This window comes from Chiloscyllium plagiosum, unplaced genomic scaffold (genome assembly GCF_037043375.1).
Source record: "Chiloscyllium plagiosum isolate Xiang-an unplaced genomic scaffold, Cpla_swu_hap1 HiC_scaffold_12, whole genome shotgun sequence".
In the NCBI taxonomy this organism is placed as follows: domain Eukaryota; kingdom Metazoa; phylum Chordata; class Chondrichthyes; order Orectolobiformes; family Hemiscylliidae; genus Chiloscyllium; species Chiloscyllium plagiosum.
Window position 1 is genome coordinate 45,659,157 of NW_028270150.1, and position 22,428 is coordinate 45,681,584.

Genomic DNA, 22,428 nt, shown 5'->3' on the forward strand with positions numbered 1-22,428 from the left:
TCTGCATGGTGCCATACCTGTATGTAATCCAGCACGGAGAAGTTAGAAGCAAGAGCTAAAGTTGCTCTGGTGTCCAGATTCTGTCAAAGAAAATATTAATGATATGGTTTAAGAAAAGAAACATGATGTGCACTGAACGCCAAAAAAATTGGTACTACAGTATATAGTTGCAACAAGGAAATTTAATGCTTTTCAAGTATTACCAGAGAGGATTGGTCAAGAAAACTCAAACCAGGATAATCTTTTAATATGTAGTGAGAACTGAAGTTGCATGCAGAAATGCAGACAAAGTGACAAGTATCAACTCTGTGGCATAGAATGAAGTTTTTAAACTTTATTTTTTACTGTCTATTATTTTGCTTCTCAGCTATTATATTTTGAACAAACTTTTAAAAAAAAAATCTTTTATAAGCAGTAGAAACATTTTTAAAGACAACCAGATGTAACCTCACATTGACAACACAAGGAATTCTCTGTCTTGCTTCAGAACTGTCAAGTGTTAGGCAATTAATTCAGTGATGCCAATCCAACTGAAAACAACGACAAAAAGCCTCAGACTACCCATCCATTTTTTAAAAAAATTCCACATGGACAATGAAAACACAGGAAATCTCTCTCAAGGTTTAAATGATCATTAACTAGTAAACAAAGTTACTAATAAATGGCAAATGAATACATTTTTTTCTGTCTTCAGCACAGAAGGTACATACAAAAATCTCAGCAATACCAAGAATTTGAAGGAAGAGAGGAGCTTGATGAGATTACAATCAGTACAGAAGTGATGCCAAGCAAATTGCTGGGGCCATGGTTTAATGAGATCTGGGTTCATCAATACTCATAAAAGCAGCAGCTAATGAGATAGTAAATACACTGGTGTTAATTTCCCAAAGTTTGTTGAGATTATGGAAAGATCCCATCAGACTGTAAAGTAATAAATATAACCCTTTTATTCAGGAAGGAAGGGAAGCAGAAAACAGGAAATTGTTTCCTGGTTGACATCTGTCATGGAGAAGGCGTTTGAATTGATCATTAAGGAGATGAGAAGTCAATGCTTGGGAGAAAAAAAACTAAGATAATGGAAAAGCGTCAGCCTGGTTATGTTAAAGGGAAATTATGTTTAACCAATTTATTGGAATTCATTGAAGGTTGAGGGATGACCTTATGGAGATGTACAAAATCATGAGGGGCATAGATAAGGTGAATAGCAATGGTCTTTTCCCTCAGGTGGGGATGTTCAAAACTAAAGGGCAAATTTTTAATGTGCGAGGAGAAAGATTTAAAAGGGACCTGAGGGGCAACTTTTTCACACAGTTTGTATGTGGAATGATCTGCTAAAGGAAGTGATAGATGCAGGTACAGTTATAACATTTAAAAGACATTTAATTAGACATTTAGAGGCATATGGGCCAAACACAGGCAAGTGGAACTAGTTTAGTTTGGGATTATGTTTGGCATGGACAAACTGGAACGAAGGGTCTGTTTCCATGCTGTATGATTCTATGAATAACATGCTGTGGATAAAGGGAATTACACTGGCGTACTGTATTTGCATTTCCAGAAAGCAAGTGACAAGGCATCACATAAATGGTTGTTGAACAAAATAGGTAAGGAGTAATATACTAACATGAATGAAAGATAGTCTGAAAACAGCGCTTGCATAAAATGGTCTTTTCAAATTGATGGGATGTGACAAATGGTTTGCCCCAAGCACTTGGGCTGGGCTGTCCTGTGCTAGTCCTCAACTTCTTACAATTTATAACAATGACTTAGGTGAGGGGAACAAATGCCAGGGGCTAAACCTGCAGATGACATAAAGATGATTAGAAAAGTATTTTGTGAAGGTGGCATAACAAGGTTGTAGACTATCTAGGTGAAGTGAGTGGGCAAAACATCTGGCAGATGGAGCACAGTATGTGAAAATGGAAATGTGAGAAAAACTGAACATAAAGGACATTGGTGAGACCACATCTCAAGTACTGGGTATAGTTTTGGTCCCATTAGTTAGGGAAGGATATAAAAATATTGAAGATGGTTCAGAGGTGGTGTACAAGATTGATTCCTGAATGAACCAGTCATGTTATTATTAAAGATTTGACAGGCTGGGCTTGATTTCATTGGAGTTTAGAAGAATTACAGGTGACTTAATTGAAGTTTATAATATCCTGAATGTATTTAACAAGGTGGTGTGGAAAGAATTATTTCTGAGGCACTGCTTAAAGTTAGGAATTGGTCACCCTTTTCAGAAAGAGATGAGGTGAAACATTTTCATTCAGAGGACAGTGAGACTTTAGAACTCTCTGCTTTAGAAGGTGCTGGATGTGGGGTCATTGAATATTTTTAAGGTGAAGACAGATTCTCTTGCCTAACAAGAATTTATCCAAGGTTAGCAAGGGTCAATGGGAATAAGGAATTTGGAAAGCAAACTGATCAGTCAGGATCTTACTGAATGCCAGAACAGGTTTGAAAGACTAAATGGTCTAATTCTGCTCCTAATTTCTAAGTTTGTAAATCAGATGAATTAATCAGTAGTGTGAATTAACAAATGAGAATTAAGCATCTCTTTTCACTTAATGTAAGCTTTTGGCTTGTTAACACCCAAATCCAATTATTTCCTTACCATCTTCTTGTATTGAGTATTAAAATCCAGGTGCAAGGCCTGCTGTATCTCACTCAGTATGCAAACAGTGTGGGAAACTTTTATCTCCTCCAGTTCTGGGATGTGTAGGTCTACCAGTGTTGCACCAAAACCTTTTAAGTACTGCACCGCTACACAGAAGGGAAAAAAACTAACAATGTTGAATCCAAAAATAGTGAAATAGTTAAATTTATACTTTACGCTTTTAGCTCCCATTTAAAAATATCGGTTTCAATTCCTCTGCACGACAATGGGATATTACATGGTGAGAGGCCTCTCACAGTTAGCATATGCTACAATGGTAGAGGTGGCAATGACAGTGTTTACATTCCTCTTCTCCATTCCACGAATGCTATATTGCCGAAAAGCATCCAAAAAGCAGCCTAGGTGACATGTCAAACGTCAGTTCAGGATAGTACATCTGGCTGAATTTTGAATTTTTATTGTTTAGCACTAAAAGTTGATTAGAATTGAAAACAATTTTGTCAAAGATTTTCATCTGTCACTCATCAGGACACTCTCAAAAATACCAATGCAAAGAGGAACAACGTTTTTATGCTGTATACAAACAGCTTGCTGATTGATTGGCAATTGGGACTTTGATTGGTAGAGGCAATTTTTCAGGTCAATGCCTTGGCCAAAGTCAACCTGCTTACTTTAAATTTAAACAGAGTTTGGCAGTTAAATGTTAGTTATTATCTCACTGTTGCATTTTCCATCGCAACATTTCTACCAATCACAATCAGCATGTCCCTCGCACACAAATCTAAAAATGCTGTTCTCTTACATTCATATCCTTGATTAGTGCAAGGTAATAAAAGGTATCTTTTAAGGAATATTCAAGTTCTTTACTTCCAAGAGAAACGTTCCAAATACTTAAACACTTTCTTGATTATACTATTTAAAAGAAAAAGCATTTTACTATGGTCCTAATTTAATCTCTTCAATTTATTTTGTTTTCTCATAAAACTCTACATCCATCTACGAAGACAGCAGCTAAATTGCTTCTCTGTCAATGAAGTTTGATTGCGCTATTAACCAGTGTGTTGGAGAAATTTTCTTCTTTTTCTTCCTTTTGCTGGGTTGTGAATGGCTGCGATTAAGAATTGACCATGTAGGAAGCCACTGTTGTAAAACTGGATTACTAACACACTGAAACTGGAGTGAAGTTTGCACTGACACTGCTATCAAACTCAATAGGGACATCATACAGTTGCCCAGAATCTGACTCTGAAAGGGCTCTTATATTAAAAAGGTGAACTTTCCAGTGCTCTGCTCTTCGCAATTTTTTTTGCCAAGGAACACAGATCAGGAAATCTCTCAGGCACAGGTTGTGATTTTCTGTTCATTAAAAATTAAATGGATAGCAACAGGGGTTTATCCCTCCACTCTCCTGTGCTAGATTCTCTTCTCTCTCCTCACCCGTCTAAAGGTGGCAGATTAGCTTGCAATACTATAAGCTAAAATGCTTCCAGTCTATTGGGGTCCAGGGTGTCCTGGTAGATAATAGACAGAAGCTCTGCTGTTGATTTTCAGCCCTATTATACACGGTAAGAAACTTAGAAAGGCAATTTTCAGTATCCATACCTTCCTGACAAACATCCAAGACTTCAGTATCACAATCCTGTTAAAATTCAAGACAAGGTGGAAATTTAGAACAGCACAGAATTTCAAGGAGCAAAACCATTAATCATAATGACAGGAAAACAGTGTCGCAAGTTGCCCATGACTGAATATGACAAAATAGTTATTCGGGGTTTTCTTTTAAACTGACACAATCAAAAGGAAACTTTAGCTGGTGTAGCATTTCATATTGCTCAAATCATGGTCATCACAGACAGGCAACAAAATGTCTCTGAGTCTTAGTGAGATAGGACTAGAATGCAAACAATAACACTCTAAGGCAGCTCAGATTTAGACCATCTGATTTGAGATTTCTGATTTTTAAATGAAATAGCAAGGGAAACTTTGTCTGACCTGAGACGATGTTTTTTAAAATAAATATAATTAGATATTACAGTAGACACATATTCGTTCAAGAATAGAAGTTTAAATTTATTAGATATTGGCGAGTTAAATTTCTGAAGGCTGTTAGCCTTGGATGCAGAGACTAGTTTTGATCAATATCCTTGAAGAAACTTCTCTCTCTGTCAGCAAGAAAATTAGAACAATGAAAAGGAATAAACAAGGTAACCCCATAAGAGTACCAGAAGACAAATAAATTAGCAATGGGAGCAGAAACAATTTTGAACCAGGGTCACTATGACTTCAAGATAATAACAACTGCTGCTTCGCAAGTCAGATAAGAGGGAAGCTACTCCCAAAATTGTTAGCTTTGTCAGAGTCGACAGAGTGGTGCTGCTGGAAAAGCACAGCAGGTCAGGCAGCATCCGAGGAGCAGAAGAATCGACATTTCGGGCATAAGCCCTTCATCAGGAATCTTGATAAAACATTGATTCTCCTGCTCCTTGGATGCTGCCTGATCTGCTGTGCTTTTCCAGCGCCACACTCTCTACTCTGATCTCCAGCATCTGCAGTCCTTACTTTCTCCTAGCTTTGTCACAGAATTATAGTATTAGCTTTAACTATGTATAACTTTATATTAGAGCTGATATTACAAATAATAACAATTTTTAGAAATTAGCATCCTTTTTAATGTTCTGTACTAAGATCAGCCAAGAAAATGAATTGCATGACCAAATTTGAAAAGTAATAAGCAAGTATGCGATGCAGCTGGCAGCTGGAAGGGCAATAATAATCTATGTTAGAATGTGGTCAATAATCATAACAGCCCAAGGACAGGAGATAGGAGGTCTGGCAAACATCGCGAGCTGATGGGAGGCCCAAAGGTTGAACATGAAGGTGTCCATCATTGATTGCGTGTTCACATAATTGGATGTGTAGGTTACTGGCGATGTGGCAAGTCCACATGTCAGTGTTGCATTTAACCATTGTAATGTAGTATGTATAAATATCCAGTACGTTATTGTGACTGACTTCCAATCTTGAGCTTTAATTAAGAGGGCAACTCTTAAACGCGGGAAAGCCAGATACAGAGCTCTCTCTGGTCTCTCCCACGCTTTTGGTAAAGGAGATCAATAAAGATTGATTTGCATTAGTGAAACCGGGAGTCAGACTCATCTTTAAAATGCCTCTCCAACAACAGGAATCTGAAAATACAGACGCTGCAAACATTTAGGTCCCAGAGCTGGAGATAGAGGAATTGCAGCTTGATTCCAGTCAAGATGGTGAAATTGCAAACTGTAGGAGAACCCCAACTCTCAGAGCTTATGACTTGTGTGTCTTCCCCTTGATATTCATTTCTTGCAAAGAAAGACACTTCATTCATCATGTGCCACTTATGAGACCTGGCTGGAATTCCGTCCAGTCCATTATCCCACCAACCCAGCAGTTTAGAGACTAAAATTATGTTTAGCTTTCCTGATGTATCTTCAAGATCTCAATATGTGTAATAAATGAGCCCTTTAAATGATTTCTTCTTTCCTCGCCCCACCACTCATAAGGTTTAGCAACTTGAGGGCCTCTGCTGCCCTCTCTATGGCAGATGAAATATTCAGATACTTGCATAGTCACATCTTCCTTGACAGGGGAATCACCAGCAAGTTAAAGTGGTATATGAAAGTATTGCCTTGACTGACTATCATTGTGCACATTTTTGTATATAGATTTACATTTCCATACAACCTCATTCTGTCACAGACCAGGCTTGGCTTTACCTTGAAGAATTTCCAATCTATCCCAATTTTTATGTTCTTCAGATCAGGACTTCCAATATTATGGAAGTTTACTGGAGGTTGTTGAACACCTAAAAGAGGAATAGGAATATGACACCAATTTATATTACACCTGCTCTGCGACAGTCACTAAGAGTATTATCGATTTGAAAGTAATATTTGCATTTGGACCAGGCAGGTGAAACAAAACAATCTTGGAACACCAGACTAGATTTTTTAAAATAGTAACTTCTCTACAAATAGAATTAGCCATTTTTATAATGCCTCTCGTTAAAAGTGTGTAATGTTTTGAGAAAGTTAACGTCACTCGTTTTGCAGTCTGGGAAATCATTTACAAGAGTTTTCTCGCAGATCATTCCAACAGATTTGAGCTTTCCTTTGCACTGGCAGAGATTTTCAAAACATTACATTTCTACATCTTCTAAATTTGTAGCATTATTTAACCTATTTTTAAAACCAATTTCACATGCCAGATGAAAAGCAATAAAATCTAAAGCAAACATTCAGTTAACTTGACCGCGAAAATTCGCAGAGGCACGAAAGGTGACTCCAACTCAAGCCAGAGTATTTTTTGAAGCTGTGAAGGGAGATGGTGGAAATAAATTTAACATTACTTTATTCTGTCAGCCTGGAATTTGAATCACCAACAGCCAAGAAATGAAACATGCGTACTTCTCTCAGAGTGTTGCTTACACTGTCAAGTACAGGCAACAACTCTCGAGTTTCTCATTCTTCAGCAGTATGCATTGCAATAGTGTGCAAATGAGCCTTCATGATCTTCTCTGGCTTCAAAACATACACGCAAAAAACCTTTATTTCTTCATACCAGAAAAATGGCAATGCAGAAGGTCTGAATCTGTTTTACAAATTGTTCATTAAACGGTAGGCTTGAATTTTACATAATTTTTCCAAAACAGCTGGAAGTACCTTTAAAATGTACAGAAACAAACAACAGGTTGCTCATACGTTACTATACTGTAATGGTGCTACTTCTACACACTCATTACCCAATCTCTTCTGGGAAGGGCACAGAAAGTTTAGTTTGAGAAAAAAATCTGAAAAATTCAGCTTTGACTGCTAAGGGCAGTTAGGCCTATTCCAGGATACAATAGCAACTGAGGTACACATATTAATGCAAAACCTCCCATCATACTGAGGCTACACATTAGTTCCTTTCTAAACATTAGCAGCAAATCCCATTGACTACATGTTCCAGCAATCTATTCCAGATGTTGGTAACATATGAAGGAGGAAAATATTTCAACATCAATATATTTTTTGCTCCCTTGTCCTTTCCAGTTTGCTTAACATAAATAGCCATCTTGGGACTATGATCATTTCCTTGCTTTAAAAACTTAAAATCAGATCCCTTCAGTGTAGAAGAAGGAAATTTAGATAAGTGTACACTTCTCTAAAATATGAAACACCATGTTTCTAAGTTAACTAAGGTCTACTTAAAGTCAGTTAATATCTACCCAAGTCAAATGACCTCCCTTATTAGGCTCCCACCCTGGAAGATATAATGATCATCTCCTCCACAGAAAAGATCAATGCTTTTGATAAAAAATATTACAATTATATTAGCTGCATCTTTCTCAGATGTAAAATAACCTCATTCTCTGTTCATTGAATCATAACCTCATTATCTGTTCATTGAATCATAATTAATGATATTCAAGACCTAAATATGTAAAGATTACTGCCAATATATTACAAAACGTACCATATGGATAATCAGGATCTGGACCTGCCAGAATTGCATAAGATATAGCTGCATCTTTTACAGATGTACAAATTGGACCTGCCAATACAAACAAGTGTTATTCAGAATATTCAGTTTTGTTGAATACAAAATTAAAAAGAGTTCATTTCTACTAACTCCGGAGACGAATGAATAAAATGAATAAGAGTGGAGTTTCAGCTATTTTGTTACAATTTTCTGCACCGTTATCATACATGAGGGGTCGGTTAGCTCAGTTGATTGGACAGAGTGATCCCAACAGTATGGTTTCAATTCCTGCACCAACTGATGTTACCATGAAGGATTCTCCTTCTCCACCTCTCCCCTCCTGAGGCTCAGTGACTGTCAGATTGTACCACCACCAGTTATAACCCTTTCTAATGAGAGACTAACCCCTTTAACATGTGAGTACAAAAGATCCCCAGCTTTCTTTTGGGAAACAAAGTTAGATAAACTGGAAAGCGATTCGATTGAATATTGCGGTTTTACACAGTAGTTTCTTCTGATGGACAGCATGTACATGTTTTTGGAAAGGCAAGGACTGATTAGGGAAATCATATCTCACAAACTTGATTGAGTATTTTGAAGAAGTAACAAAGAGGATTAATGAGGGCAGAGCGGTAGATGTGATCTATATGGACTTCAGTAAGGTGTTCGACAAGGTTCCCCATGGGAGACTGATTAGCAAGGTTAGATCTCATGGAATACAGGGAGAACTCGCCATTTGTATACAGAACTGGGTCAAAGGTAGAAAACAGAGGGTAGTGGTGGAGGGTTGTTTTTCAGACTGGAGGCCTGTGACCAGTGGAGTGCCACAAGGATCGGTGCTGGGTCCACTATTTTTCATCATTTATATAAATGATTTGGATGTGAGCATAGGAGGTATAGTTAGTAAGTTTGCAGATGACACCAAAATTGGAGGTGTAGTGGACAGTGAAGAGGGTTACCTCAGATTACAATAGGATCTTGATCAGATGAGCTAATGGGGCTGAGAAGTGGCAGATGGAGTTTAATTTAGATAAATGTGAGGTGCTGCATTTTGGGAAAATAAATCTTAGCAGGACTTATACACTTAATGGTAAGGTCCTAGGGAGTGTTGCTGAACAAAGGGACCTTGGAGTGCAGGTTCATAGCTCCTTGAAAGTGGAGTCGCAAGTAGATAGGATAGTGAAGAAGGCGTTTGGTATGCTTTCCTTAATTGGTCAGAGCATTGATCAGAACAGGAGTTGGGAGGTCATGTTGCAGCTGTACAGGACATTGATTAGGCCACTGTTGGAATATTGCGTGCAATTCTGGTCTCCTTCCTATTGGAAAGTTGTTGTGAAACTTGAAAGGGTTCAGAAAAGATTTACAAGGATGTTGCCAGGGTTGGAGGATTTGAGCTATGGGGATAGGTTGAATAGGCTGGGGCTGTTTCCCTGCAGCGTCGGAGGCTGAGGGGTGACCTTATAGAGGTTTATAAAATAATGAGGGGCATGGATAGGATAAACAGACAAAGTCTTTTCCCTGGGGTGGAGAAGTCCAGAACTAGAGGACATAGGTTTAGGGTGAGAGGGGAAAGATATAAAAGGGACCCAAGGGGCAACATTGTCACCCAGAGGATGGTACGTGTCTGGAATGAGCTGCCAGAGGAAGTGGTGGAGGCTAGTACAATTGCAACATTTAAAAGGCATCTGGATAGGTATATGAATAGGAAGAGTTTGGAGGGATATGGGCAAGGTGCGGGCAGGTGGGACAAATTGGGTTGGGATATCTGGTCGGCATGGACATGTTGGACCGAAGGGTCTGTTTCCGTGCTGTACATCTTTATGACTCTATGACTCAAGTGAATTTATATATGATAGACCAGGTAAATCTTGCATTATCATTTTTGTATTGTATTAGGAATCTGGAAGCACAACATCACTTAAATTCTTTGAAAACTTAGACCTTATTTAGCACTCAAAGCAGTAAACTCAAACCACGATCGGTATTTAGAGAATGCATTGATTTTTAAAGACATTATTTCGTGGAATACTGGCATCAATGTAAAACACAGCATTTGTTGCCCATCCATCAAGATTTGCCATCTTGAACCATTACAGTCCATCTGGTGTAGGTACACACACAGTGCTATTACAAAGAAATTTCCAGGATTTTGAACAAACAAGGAACAAAATACAGTGCTAAGTCAGGACAGTTGGTGACTTGAAGGGAACTTGCAGGTGGTTGGGCTCCCATACATCTGCTGCCCTTGGGTTTTTAGGTGGTAGAGGTTGCTGATTTGGGAGGTGTTATTGAAGGCGGCTTGGCAAGTTTACTCAGCTTTTTATGTACATTATGGATCTGCAAGCGATATATGTAAAGTGGGACAGGAAATTGTGTATGTCACTTAATGAAGCGCAGCAAAATCTTGTCTTACCCAAACTGACAGTAGAGTAGGAAAGAGGATATGACCCAATGGTGCTGATTCGACCAAAGGTAACTGAAAGAAATAAAACAAACAAGTTAACAGACTTTGTGTCTAGCAATAATTAAACTGACAAATATCCAGACCATGTGACATCAGATGTTCCTGAGCCAAAGTCCATAATTTTCTGACCATTTACACATCGTACACATGCCCAAAATTATACTGTGCAAGGAGCCTTACTGGGAGGACAATGTAAGAAATGATCCTTTTACAGCCAATTTTTATAGCCCATGGAGTGAATGGCCTGACTTTTAGCACAATGAGAGAGTGGGAGAGATGGGCTGCAGCTGTGAGTAAGGAAACCAGAAAAAAGGCCTCTCAAACACTCTGAACAATGTGGTAGGTTTCACTTTCACAGTCTGCTTGACCAACAGCCTGGGAGGTCAGTCAGTCAAGACATTGGCTTACAGACCTAAAGAATGAGAGATTAGGGTAATTGGGGGAGTGGCAGACCGAACTCCAGGAAAATAGGAGCTAGATCTTGGCAGCATGTTCTTCCAAGTTCAAAGGAACTTACTTTAGCACCTTCACATCTTTTAAACATCTGTTTTCCAAAATCCAGTTGCATGTGGTTAAAAACAGAACGATTATTAAAACGACAGCACTCCCACCATCACATTTAATAGAGCAACCTGCTTCCCACAACTTGAATTGGGAGTGAGCTGGTACTAGGTGGATTGCTTGCATTTTTATCCTATGACATTAACCGAAATCGCTTGTTCTAGAGAATTATTGTTCAACAGACTACGAGGTAATTTCACCTGACCTAGTTCTAGAGCAAATCAGACATAATTCCTCCAAGTATTTTAGGGTGTCTGCAGTTTTTACCGTCAGACTTTAACCTGCAACATAGATGTCAAATATCTGAGTCATCTCCATAAAGGAACTCTGATCTAAACTGGCAAGTAAATGCACAAAAACCTACAAATAAGCAGATGTCAGGCTCAACACTGGTTCTCAAACATTGCAAAAAACTTCGCTTCGCAAAAATGTTTATCAAAATAAAACTACCTTTCAATCCCACCACACCACAGAATGCTGCTGGAATTCTTATAGACCCTCCTCCATCGGTCCCAATCGCCAACGGGCAAAGACCTTTAAGGAAAATGTTACTACAGGTTAAACCCACCGTTAAAAATTATAGTCTAAAATTTAACAGAACACCATTAATAAATAATTTAGTTATTTACACAGTCTTTTCCTTCTAGATAATCTATTTTAATTCAGGATTTTCAGACAAGGACTTCTGATAGTTCAGCAATTACACAGGCAAGTAGCTAAGCTACAGTGTCACAAAGTTGGTTCCTTTTTTCTAAAAGCTGTTCCTTTTCTCAAGGATACTGTCTCCTTGGTTTTTTTCAGAGGAGTCGTAAATGCTCCCGGTGCCAATTAGACTGATTTGGTACAGAGATTAAAGGATATTGAGGGGCCTTTTTGGTTATATGTAATCAGATGAGATTTCAGGCCAAAGAAGTCAAGTTTTAGAAGTGACCTGTATAATGAAAAGGGGAGTGGTCAGCTCTCTAGCTGAGCAGTTCAGTCCAGAAGTAGTTGGGAGCTCAACAGAGAGCAATGTGAAAATGCTCTCTTTCCTCCTGCTCTTCTAACTTCACACTGTAAGCATTTGTTGCATTTATACTGTTTTTCAAGAGGGTGATTGATGGGACAGTTGTGTATATTTGGAACAGCATAATTAAATCTAGTTTGGATAGACTGAGTTCTGTAGGGGTTCTTTATTCTGTCCTCATGTTTCATTGTGTAATTTTGTGAATAAATCTTTGTCTGTTTTAAAACCTGGTAGTCAACCTAGCTAGCTCACTCCAGGTAATTTTCACTGTACACTTACTGAACCAAATTGCAAACTTATGATCTGGGCTGCCTGCTTAAGAATGTTTTGAGTGGTCTGGCCTAGTCCATAACAACAGACTAGACAAATCTCAGGTTTGGGATTCTGGATTAGTGGTGCTGGAAGAGCACAGCAATTCAGGCAGCATCCGAGGACAGGCAAAATCGACGTTTCGGGCAAAAGCCCTTCATCAGGAATAAAGGCAGAGAGCCTGAAGCATGGAGAGATAAGCTAGAGGAGGGTGGGGGTGGGGAGAGAGTAGCATAGAGTACAATAGGTAGGTGGGGAAGGAGATGAAGGTGATAGGTCAGGGAAGAGAGGGTGGAGTGGATAGGTGGAAAAGGAGCTGGGCAGGTCGGACAAGTCCGAACAGGTCGAGTTACTTCCAAATCTCAGGTTTGTCCTGTACATGGTGAACTAGTTTATCTGGATGGTGATGGAATGCTCCAAATAATTTTAAGACTTGTTAATTATAAAGGTGAAAGTTCAGCCAAGGTCGCTGCTCTTAATTGCCATTAGGTAATGCATTCTGGAATATCAGGTCAGTGCAGAACTGGGTTGGTTACACTCCTACAACCTCTGACAAGTGTTGTCACTTGCTAAGTATTGGACAGCACCCAGCATAAATAGTTGCAAAGACATCAGGAAGACAGAGGAGGAACAATAAAAGTACACATTTGGCTTTCAAGCAATTCTTCACTGCAACCAAACTGAACTGGAGGGATGGCAGTACCTTTACATGTATCAGCATGTATTTTGCCGTTTTCTAAAAACATTAATCGTCTGGAAACTATGAAATACTACACATCTTTATTCTGGTTCCTTCTCAACTGTACTAGCTATAGATAACTGAACAATCCACAAATTTTCCAGGAGCTCCATGTGTTCTGGATAACCAGGGTACCTGAATTTGTGGCAGTCACCATGAAGTAAGGCCACTTGCCACTGATGAAGAAAGTTGCATTGAAAGATTAAGAGATCCAGGGATGAAATGATCAACTTTCTTAATGCAGAATGGACTGAACTATAGTTCAATGAATTTCCCAATGTGGAACTGCAAATTATGTCAACAAGCTGCCCAAACAGCAAATCACATGAAAAGAAAATTCTTTCAGCATTCTCCCAGAATTCCAACTCGGAAATGGAAAGCATCAAAATCAAATCACATTTACAAAGTGAAATCATTGGAACACACACATGGGATAACGGAAAAAGTTGAAATATCATGAATGATTTTTTAACATATAATTTTTTTTAAAAATTAGTCATTAATCATAGTGGAGTCATTTAACAGCATTCCGCAAAAATAAAATGATGCTCTGTGCCAAATCAGGTGCTGAACAGTAGTTGTCACCCAGATCAACATCAAAGACTCAGTTGCACTTCATTGGACAAAGCATAACTTTTGTTTGGGGGAATGTTCTAACGGTGATTCAAGATCTGAAAGAGCAGGTTCTAACCAGATTAGCTAATTTCATTAATTGCTGATACTTGTTGGGTTGAGGGGGTTGTGACTCTCACGTGACAACTGCAGGATTTCTACTTCATTATATATCTGTAGTAAATCCTGAAGTTAGTCTCAGTGCCAAAGGGAGAATGCCAGCAGCTTGCAGTCAAAAAGTCCATAGAACTTCCAGGCCATTATATTTACTTAGCTTCCTTTAAATGCAGATGTAATTAGCTCATTACCTCTACAACTAGCTCTGTGAGCCCTTCCTTCAATATAAACAGATGTTACTACCAGAAAACGTAATTATTTCTACATTCTTCAATAAGTGGTTTTCAAAAAACAAGATTCATTTTACAACCTGACACCAGACAGTTAGAGGAACAGGTAAAGTCACCATAGTCCCAGTAGACAATGAGGCTGCTCTCTCATTAGAGAGAGATGACTGATGGTGGTTTGACCTGAGGATCACCACACATCAGGAAGGGCAAAAGTCGAGAAGGCAGGAGCTACATGGCATCTCAGCTAGTATAGGAATTGAACCCATGCTGTTGATGTCATTCTCAACTGCAAAATGGCCATCCAGCCAATGGAGCTAATCTACCCTCTGCCAGACAGTGCCATATTCTTGAAAGATTTAAATTCTTACCAGATGCTACAGCTGCCCCTGAACCACTGGAGCTCCCTCCAGTAAAACAGCGAAGATTGTAAGGATTTCTGGGAACGCCATGGAATCTGTAATGACAGGAGAGTTTGCCATAAAATGCTTCCCAGTTGCAAACCACTTTAATGTGCAATTCCATTTTCTCACAAATACACTCTTTGCTAGGTTTCATGCTGTTATCTTCCAATACAGATCTTCCTAATTCTATAAATCTGCTGATTTGGAATGTACTAAAAGCAGAAAGTGCTGGGGAAACTCAGCAGCTCTGGCTGAAGCTATGGATAAGAGAAACACAGTTAATACCGCAAGTCCAATATGACTGCCAAATTTTATCAATACTTCATGTTTTCATTTTAGGCTTCAAACATTACAGGTTGTGCTCTTATCGTCATGCTGATATAGATCTCATTGCAGTACTAGTTCTTGTCCCTGTTTTATTCTGTCATGTCCATATACCCATATGACAAAAAGGAAATATTCAAATGTTTATCCACTTTCCACTTAAACACTGCTGTGGATTGAGAATCTACTCCTGCTTTGATTTTCTAACTGACTGATTTGAATATTCAGATATATCAAGGGCTGGAAAGGCACTGAAAGCACCAAGGAGTCAGTCATACTGGAACAAGCCGCTAGAAATGCCTTCATAGGTCTCAGCAAATTGATCTGCAGGGACCCACTTGGACAGTTTGCCTAACACTTAAACTGGTTATTTACATATTTACTGAGGGTTTCTCCTAGAAACCAGGGAGGAGCACATCTCTGCAAATCAAAAGGCATATTAAAACATGTCACTTGTTCCCAACCTTACCACACTCAAACAGCTAACCTCTTATCAACTTCCGGAGGGGCTTATTCCTACGAGTGAAGGGAATGTGGGAGGGGTGAACAGAAGGGGGGAGGGGGAAAGAGAGAAGGGGACTTTTTCAGTGTATTGCAGGAGAGGGGAACAGGAACAAAATTAAATCTTGGAAACACTTGCACTTGTTTAACAATAGACTTCAGATGCAAAGCTGCTATTTGAAATGGCCTATCAAGCCATTTTAGTCATATCCGACTGGTAAAAGACTCAATAAAGGAATGAAATCTGATGAACCATTGGATGGTGACCTAGGCAATGGAAATGATAAATTCAGCCCTGTTGACCTGCAAATTCCTCCTAACTAACCATTTGGGAAGATAAGCACGTTGTGTCACACAAGCACCAGGCAATGAGACAAGAGAGGGTGTAACCAATGCCTCTTGACATTCAAATGGCATTACCATTACTGAATCCCCCATTATCAACATCTTTGGGGTTATCATTAATCAGAAATTCAACTTGACTAGCCATATACACATTGTGGCTACAAGGACAAGTCAGAGGCTAAGAATCCTGCAGCAAGTAACTCACTGCCCGACTCCCTAAAGCTTGTCTACTGTCTACAAGGCACAAGTGAGGAATGTGATAGAATACTCCCCACTTGCCTGGATGGGTTCAGCTCCAACAATATTCAAGAAGTTTGACACTATCCAGGACAAAGCAGCCGGTTTGATTGGCACCACATCCACCTGCTCTACCACAGTAGCAACAGTATGTACCATCTACAAGATGCACTGCAGAAATTCATCATGGTTTCTTAGGCAAGACCTTCCAAACCCATGACTTCTGCTATCTGGAAGAAAAAGTGCAGCAGATACATGGGAGCACCAGCACCTGCAAGTCCCCTCACAGTCACACACCTTTCCAATTTGGAAATACAATTGCCATTCATTCAGTGTCACTGGATCAAAATCAGTGAGCTCCCTCCATAACACTATCATGATAGCACCCATCCCAAAGCAGCAGTTCAAGAAGATAGCCCATCACTACCTTCTGAAGGTCAGCAGGGGACGGACAATAGATGCAAGCCTAGCTGGTGACACTCACATCTCGTCTGCAGAGGGATACAGCTAGATTATGTGACTGGGCAAAAACATGGTGAGAAGAATATCACTTGAGAAAATGGGAGGTTATGCAACATGACAGGAAAATAAGAGGAGCTGAATAGTATGTAAATGGGTAAAGATTGCAAAAAAAAAAGCTATAGCGAAGATGGATTTGGGGACCTTGTGTATGAATCACAAAAAGCTACCATCCAAGTTCAGTAGGTAATAGGAAGATAAATAGAATGTTGGCCTTTATTTCAAAAGGAATGGAATATACAACTACTACACAAGGCACTAGTCAGACCTCAGTTAGAATACAGTGAACATCTTAGTTCCTTTTCTCAGGAAAGGCATACCGACATTAGAGGCAGTCCAGAAAAGGTTGACTGGGCTGATCCCAGGTATGAGGGATTTTCTGATGAGGAGAGGTGAAGTAGATTGGGCCTGTACTCACTGGAGTTTAGAAGAATGAGAGGAGAGCTTACTGAAAAATACAAGATTCTTAAGAGGCTTGACAAGGTAGATGTGGAGAGATTGTTTCCCATTGTGAAACAGTCTTGGATCAGAGGGCACATCTCAGAGTAAGGAGTTGCCCAGTTAAGACAGAGAAGAAAAGGATTATTTTCTCTCAGAGGATGGTGAATCTATGGAATTCTTTAGTGCAGAGGGCTGTCAAGGTTGAATCATTAAGTTATCAAGGCTCAGATTAACAGATTTTTAAACAGCAAGGGAATCAAGGGTTATGGGGATAAGGCAGGAAAGTGGAGTTGAAGATTAGCCATGATCTCATTGAAAGGAGGAACAGACGTGTTGGGCTGAAAAGCCAACTTCAGCCCTAAGTCTTACGGAATTATGGCCTAACTGAAGACGAAACACACGTAGCCAAGTTTTCAGTCACAACAAAGGACTTCAGCAAAATTACACTGCACCTCGAGCTCTCCATACTGACCCTGCTGATTGATTAATGCAAATAAGTTCCTGCTGACAGGATAGACAGGGGTGTAATTTAAAATGCAATCAGTAACTTATAGCACAATTTCACTGCCGACAAAAAGATTGGCCATCTTATCTACAGATCTTCATTCAAGTTACTTACAAACAAAACTCAAATAATCCACAAAACTTGAAAATGTTATAGCGAGTTTTGAAAAGATTTGTAGCTCACGTTGAGGTTTGGATGTAGGTTTTGGATGAACCTTCGTCTGGAAGGTTCACTTCCAAACGTTCCATCACCCTACTAGGTAACATCTTCAGTGGGCCTCAGGCGAAGCACTGCTCAAAATTCCTGCTTTCTATCTTCGGGTTTCTTTGGGTTGGTGTTGTCATTTCCTGTGGTGAAGTCACTTCCTGTTTCTTTTCTCAGGGGTTGGTAGATGGGGTCTAACTCAATGTGTTTGTTATAGATCTATCAATAAACACATCGAGTTAGACCCCATCTACCACCCCGAGAAAAGGAAGTGACTTCACCACAGGAAATGACATCACCAACCCAAAGAAACTCAAAGATATAAACAGAAAGCAGGAATTTTGAGCAGTGCTTCGCCTGAGGCCCACTGAAGATGTTACCTAGTAGGGTGATGAAACGTCTGGAATTGAAAATGTTATTTTCTATCAAAAAAGTAAAAAAGTCACCATGCTCGAGTCATTGGTACAAGGCAGTTTTTTTTTTACTGTAGTCACTTTATAATATGCTCAAAAGTGTGTGTCAGTAATGTGAAAAAAATTGTATTATACTTTTTGGTAAAATACAGCAGCCATGATTTCAGCTGCCCTGGCCTAAACCACTGGAATTGCCCCCCTAATCTTCTGAAGTTCTTTTTCATCTTTTAAAATATACTCCTTTGATGAAGCTTTTGATCATCTGCCCTGGCCTGCCTTCTTGTAATGTGCACTGAGACACTTTATCACGTTCTATATATGTGAGTGATTAGTGTTTTTGTTGATTCTGGACATTATAGCATATGGCCCATAGGAAACAAAATTATAAAATAATCTGCCTTTTCCATATGGAGTTAAAACAAATAAAGATAGAAGTTAAGGATATCATTGCTTCACCTGTTGACGTTGCAGCCAGTAACACCTAACCCAAGCTCATGCATGTTGGATACACCAATAATAATTGCTCCAGACTCCCGTAACTTTCTTGTGATTGTAGCATCCTCAGTTTCTCGCTCTTCACCAAGATAAAGAGTTCCTACTCGATGATGAAATGGAACCTATGTAGACATAAATAATGTGAGCAAAGAACTTTCTTTAGCAAAAAGAGCTCCTCTTGTTATTCAGCTATAGCAAATACATTAAGACTGTAATTGCACTGGAGCTTTGAATATAAGAGTCAACAGGTAACAACGAGCATCTGAAATCTCCTTTAAATTTCAACAGCAAAATGATCTATAGCAATTCCCAAATGGCTCCAATGTACAGTACAAAAAAGTGAAACACTTGGATGGTTATTTGTACTGTATCTGGAATCAAATCCAGATCTCCAACCACGAACATGTATGGTTTATTCACTAATGTTGATTTGGCTTCAACAAAATGAACTTCCAAAGAAATGACCCACTGCACAATAATCAAGTTTGTTTAATAACTAAATTCATTAAACATGACAAAGTCATAAAGATGTACAGCATGGAAACAGACCCTTCGGTCCAACTCGTCCATGCTGACCAGGTATCCCAACCCAATCTAGTCCCACCTGCCAGCACCTGGCCCATATCCCTCCAAACTCTCCCTATTCATATACCCATTCAGATGCCTTTTAAAATTTCACTCATTCACTAGTTACATGTCCTTATATAGATCAGTTAGTTCACAAGCAATAAAGCTTCAGGACAGTATTGCAGTCTGCCAAGTATGACACAAATCCTCCAGACTCAGAAACATCGCTTGTCTGCAAATATTCTGAGCAAACCCAAGAACACAGATTCACCACTTGATTTTTCAGGCATTGCAACAAATCAAGAAGACAATGATCTTTGGACTCAGGGTAGAAAAAATGGAGGGTGATGGAGAAGCAGCAGGGGTTGGGAAGAGCATGGTATTTAACCAAATTATTACAAATTATATATAGCATGGTAAAATGCCGCACAAGTTTACAAGGCCACTTGATTTCTCTTACTATGCAGTCTCTGACTTGCATTACAGTGTAGCACTTCTGTAAAGAGCAATTTTATCAATAATTGAAAGGCAAAACCCTACATTGTCGTGCTTTTTGCCAGCCAAGTATCTTCTCAAATATGATAAAAGACACTAATCTTCACATTCTCCTACAATAAAAAAAAATCACAATTTTGAAATTAAAAATGGAAAAAAAAACTAACATTCCTGGAGGTATCATGACAATGATGATCTCTGAAGTAACAAAAGTAAGCCCTCTGGTAGCTGGGAGTGTCATGTCAAAACCATTAATGGCAATATGTCTTTAAGAAAACAACATAACCTAACATTACAGCTTTTAGATTTTATTTTAATTGACCTGAAGTTTTGCAATAACATGTGAAGTTCGTGCTGTTCCACCATCTCTCAAGGCCAATCTCAGTGACCTCAATACCTCTATAATAAAGCAGCCTCTTAACCTCTGGTTGCAAATTGAACCTAGAACAGTCCTTCCGCCCCTAAATCCTCTTAAACACCAGGAATGAGTTCTCTTGTGAGATGTTTCATTCACTTCAAACAAGACCCTGAAATGCCATTAAACAAAAAATTGACTTCTAAATATCTCATCCTTTGGAAATAATTTTCCATATCATAACCTCAACATGGAATAAATATGTTCTTGTAGTTTTGCTTTTCTCCCTTCATGCACATCCAAATGCCTGTTAATTTCCTACAAAAATCTAAAAGTGTCAGCAACACAAGAACTGTTAAAGTTTAAGGAGAAGTCCCGCCATAATCATTTTAAAGCAACTACAAATGAGCAATTACTGTAATATTGAAAGCACCTCTCTCAGTCTGAGAGCAAATGGAAATGAAATACTAAATTTGCCACTAGACAAAGAACACACTGCTAAAATATAAAACGCAGACCTAAACTAAAAAAAAAATAGTTTTTCAATATATAATTTAAGTCTTTCTAGACATTAAAGAAAATCAGCAGTCAGATTAAGAATTTAACTTAATTTGTTCTGATATATTAAATTATTCAGGATCGAAAATAACAAAATCACTTCATGACAGTGCCAATTCTGAACAGGAGGCATCAAACTGAGTCATTATGTACATGGATCGTACACATCAAAATCAGTGGACCAGAAACAAACAGAGATCATGCAAAGGTCAGTGGGCTCAGTATTTGAGGCACATCTAAATTAAGCGTCAACATTTAAAAACTACTCCATAAGGCTTAGGCATAATAAATAAAGAATTTTCATAGAGTGACAGAAATTAAAGAAAGAGGTCTTTCAATCCTCTGGTGCTTGTGCCGGTGCTGACAGTGTATTCTATGATCCCATTCCCTAGATCATGTCACAGTTCTTCTTTTCAGCTATACACCCCACTCCCATTTAAATATTATTATTGTCTCTGCCTCAATAGCCAATTTATTCACTGGCTCTTTTAGTATTATCAGTTTCAGTCTCCTTGGACTGCTTCTTGCCAATTTTGTCTAAACCCCAATTCTGAGCTCAGTTTCAAAAAAGTTGGGAATCCAAAAGTGACCACGGCAAGATGTTGGCCGCAAGTTGGCCAGGTGTCCAAGGAAGGAGAAAAGCCGTTTTTGACCACAGTCAGGCTTTGACCTCAACAGAAAGCTCTTTCAAAAGCTAATGATGGCATTACCAATAACTATGCATGATTTCCCAACATCTGACTTACGAACACTCATATTTACAAATGCAATCCCCTACAGTGGTGTATTATTAACATGTGAGCATTTCTATGTACTTATGACCGTCTATTTTATATCGTCCTGCACTGTGTTCTGACTTGTGCACAAATCAACTGGTGAACGGACTTAAGAATGGAGACTGTTTCCAACCCATTATTGTGCCTGTAATTAGCCACCTGGCACAGCAGTGACTGATACCAGTCATGTCCCCATGGTTCACCCCATCTTACTTGCTGCATCTCTTAATCTACTCATACTCAAAAACTAACTGTTGTTCCCAGCTCTGCCGGCGACATCTAATCAATTTTTGTTCATGTCAAAATATAGGTACAAATTGTCATTTCATTTCCTCAAGGATCACCCTCTTATACCATTTGCATTTTCTTTCTGACCCCCTCCCCCACCCCAAAATTTCCCCTAACCAGCTTCCAAATACTTTCAGGAAGAAAATCTTCTGCCCTTACCTGCTCTGGACCACGTGTGACTCCAAATCTGCAGCAATGTGACTGACTCTTGCCCTTCAAATGCCTACTCAGTGTTATCAAACAGCTAGAGAGAATTAACACTGGGTATCCCTACACACGGGTGGTATTAGTTTAAGGAGGCAGCTAACCAAAGATAAGAAGATAACAAATGGTGGAATTGCAGTAACATGCATATCCCATGAACAAGTGAAATAAAATCTTCCTTCCTTTACATCAGCTGTGCTTTACTTGGTAGCACCCTCACCTCCGAGCCAAAAAGGCTATGTATTCAAATTCCATTCTAGGACATGAGCACAAAATTACAGGCATCCTGGTGCGGTATTGAGGAAGTGCTGTACTATTAGAGCTGCTATCTTTGAAATGAGACATCAAACTGATGTCAGCTCCATCTGCTCTCTTGAGCAGATGTAAAAGATCAGATGGTACTACTTAGAAGATTAACAGTGTGTCCTGGCCAATATTTATCGTTCAATCAAAAAGCTCAGAAGGATTTTCTGGTCTCAATCAAAATGCTATTTGTGCTTGCCATACACAAACAGACTACTACATTTTCTACATTACAGAGACTAAGTTTAAAAAAAAATGCTTAATCAACCACAAAACACTTCGGCACATCCTGTGATTGTGAAAGACACTGCATAAATGAATGGTTCTCTTTCCTGTCTCA

General features: G+C 39.0%; 1 protein-coding gene across 1 annotated transcript in view; it reads right to left on the reverse strand.

Annotated features, from left to right (window-relative positions):
• The window catches only part of LOC122555216 (uncharacterized), a 49,051-nt gene that overhangs the window by 6,544 nt on the left and 20,079 nt on the right, over window positions 1-22,428 (reverse strand). Inside the window, exons 8-16 of the mRNA XM_043700980.2 lie at window positions 18,504-18,664; window positions 14,526-14,611; window positions 11,595-11,678; window positions 10,533-10,595; window positions 8,114-8,191; window positions 6,373-6,461; window positions 4,223-4,259; window positions 2,618-2,766; window positions 18-80 (exon numbers count right to left, since the gene is read on the reverse strand). Of these exons, the coding sequence (XP_043556915.1) occupies window positions 18-80; window positions 2,618-2,766; window positions 4,223-4,259; window positions 6,373-6,461; window positions 8,114-8,191; window positions 10,533-10,595; window positions 11,595-11,678; window positions 14,526-14,611; window positions 18,504-18,664 (810 nt within the window). The remainder of the gene's footprint in view (window positions 1-17; window positions 81-2,617; window positions 2,767-4,222; window positions 4,260-6,372; window positions 6,462-8,113; window positions 8,192-10,532; window positions 10,596-11,594; window positions 11,679-14,525; window positions 14,612-18,503; window positions 18,665-22,428) is intronic.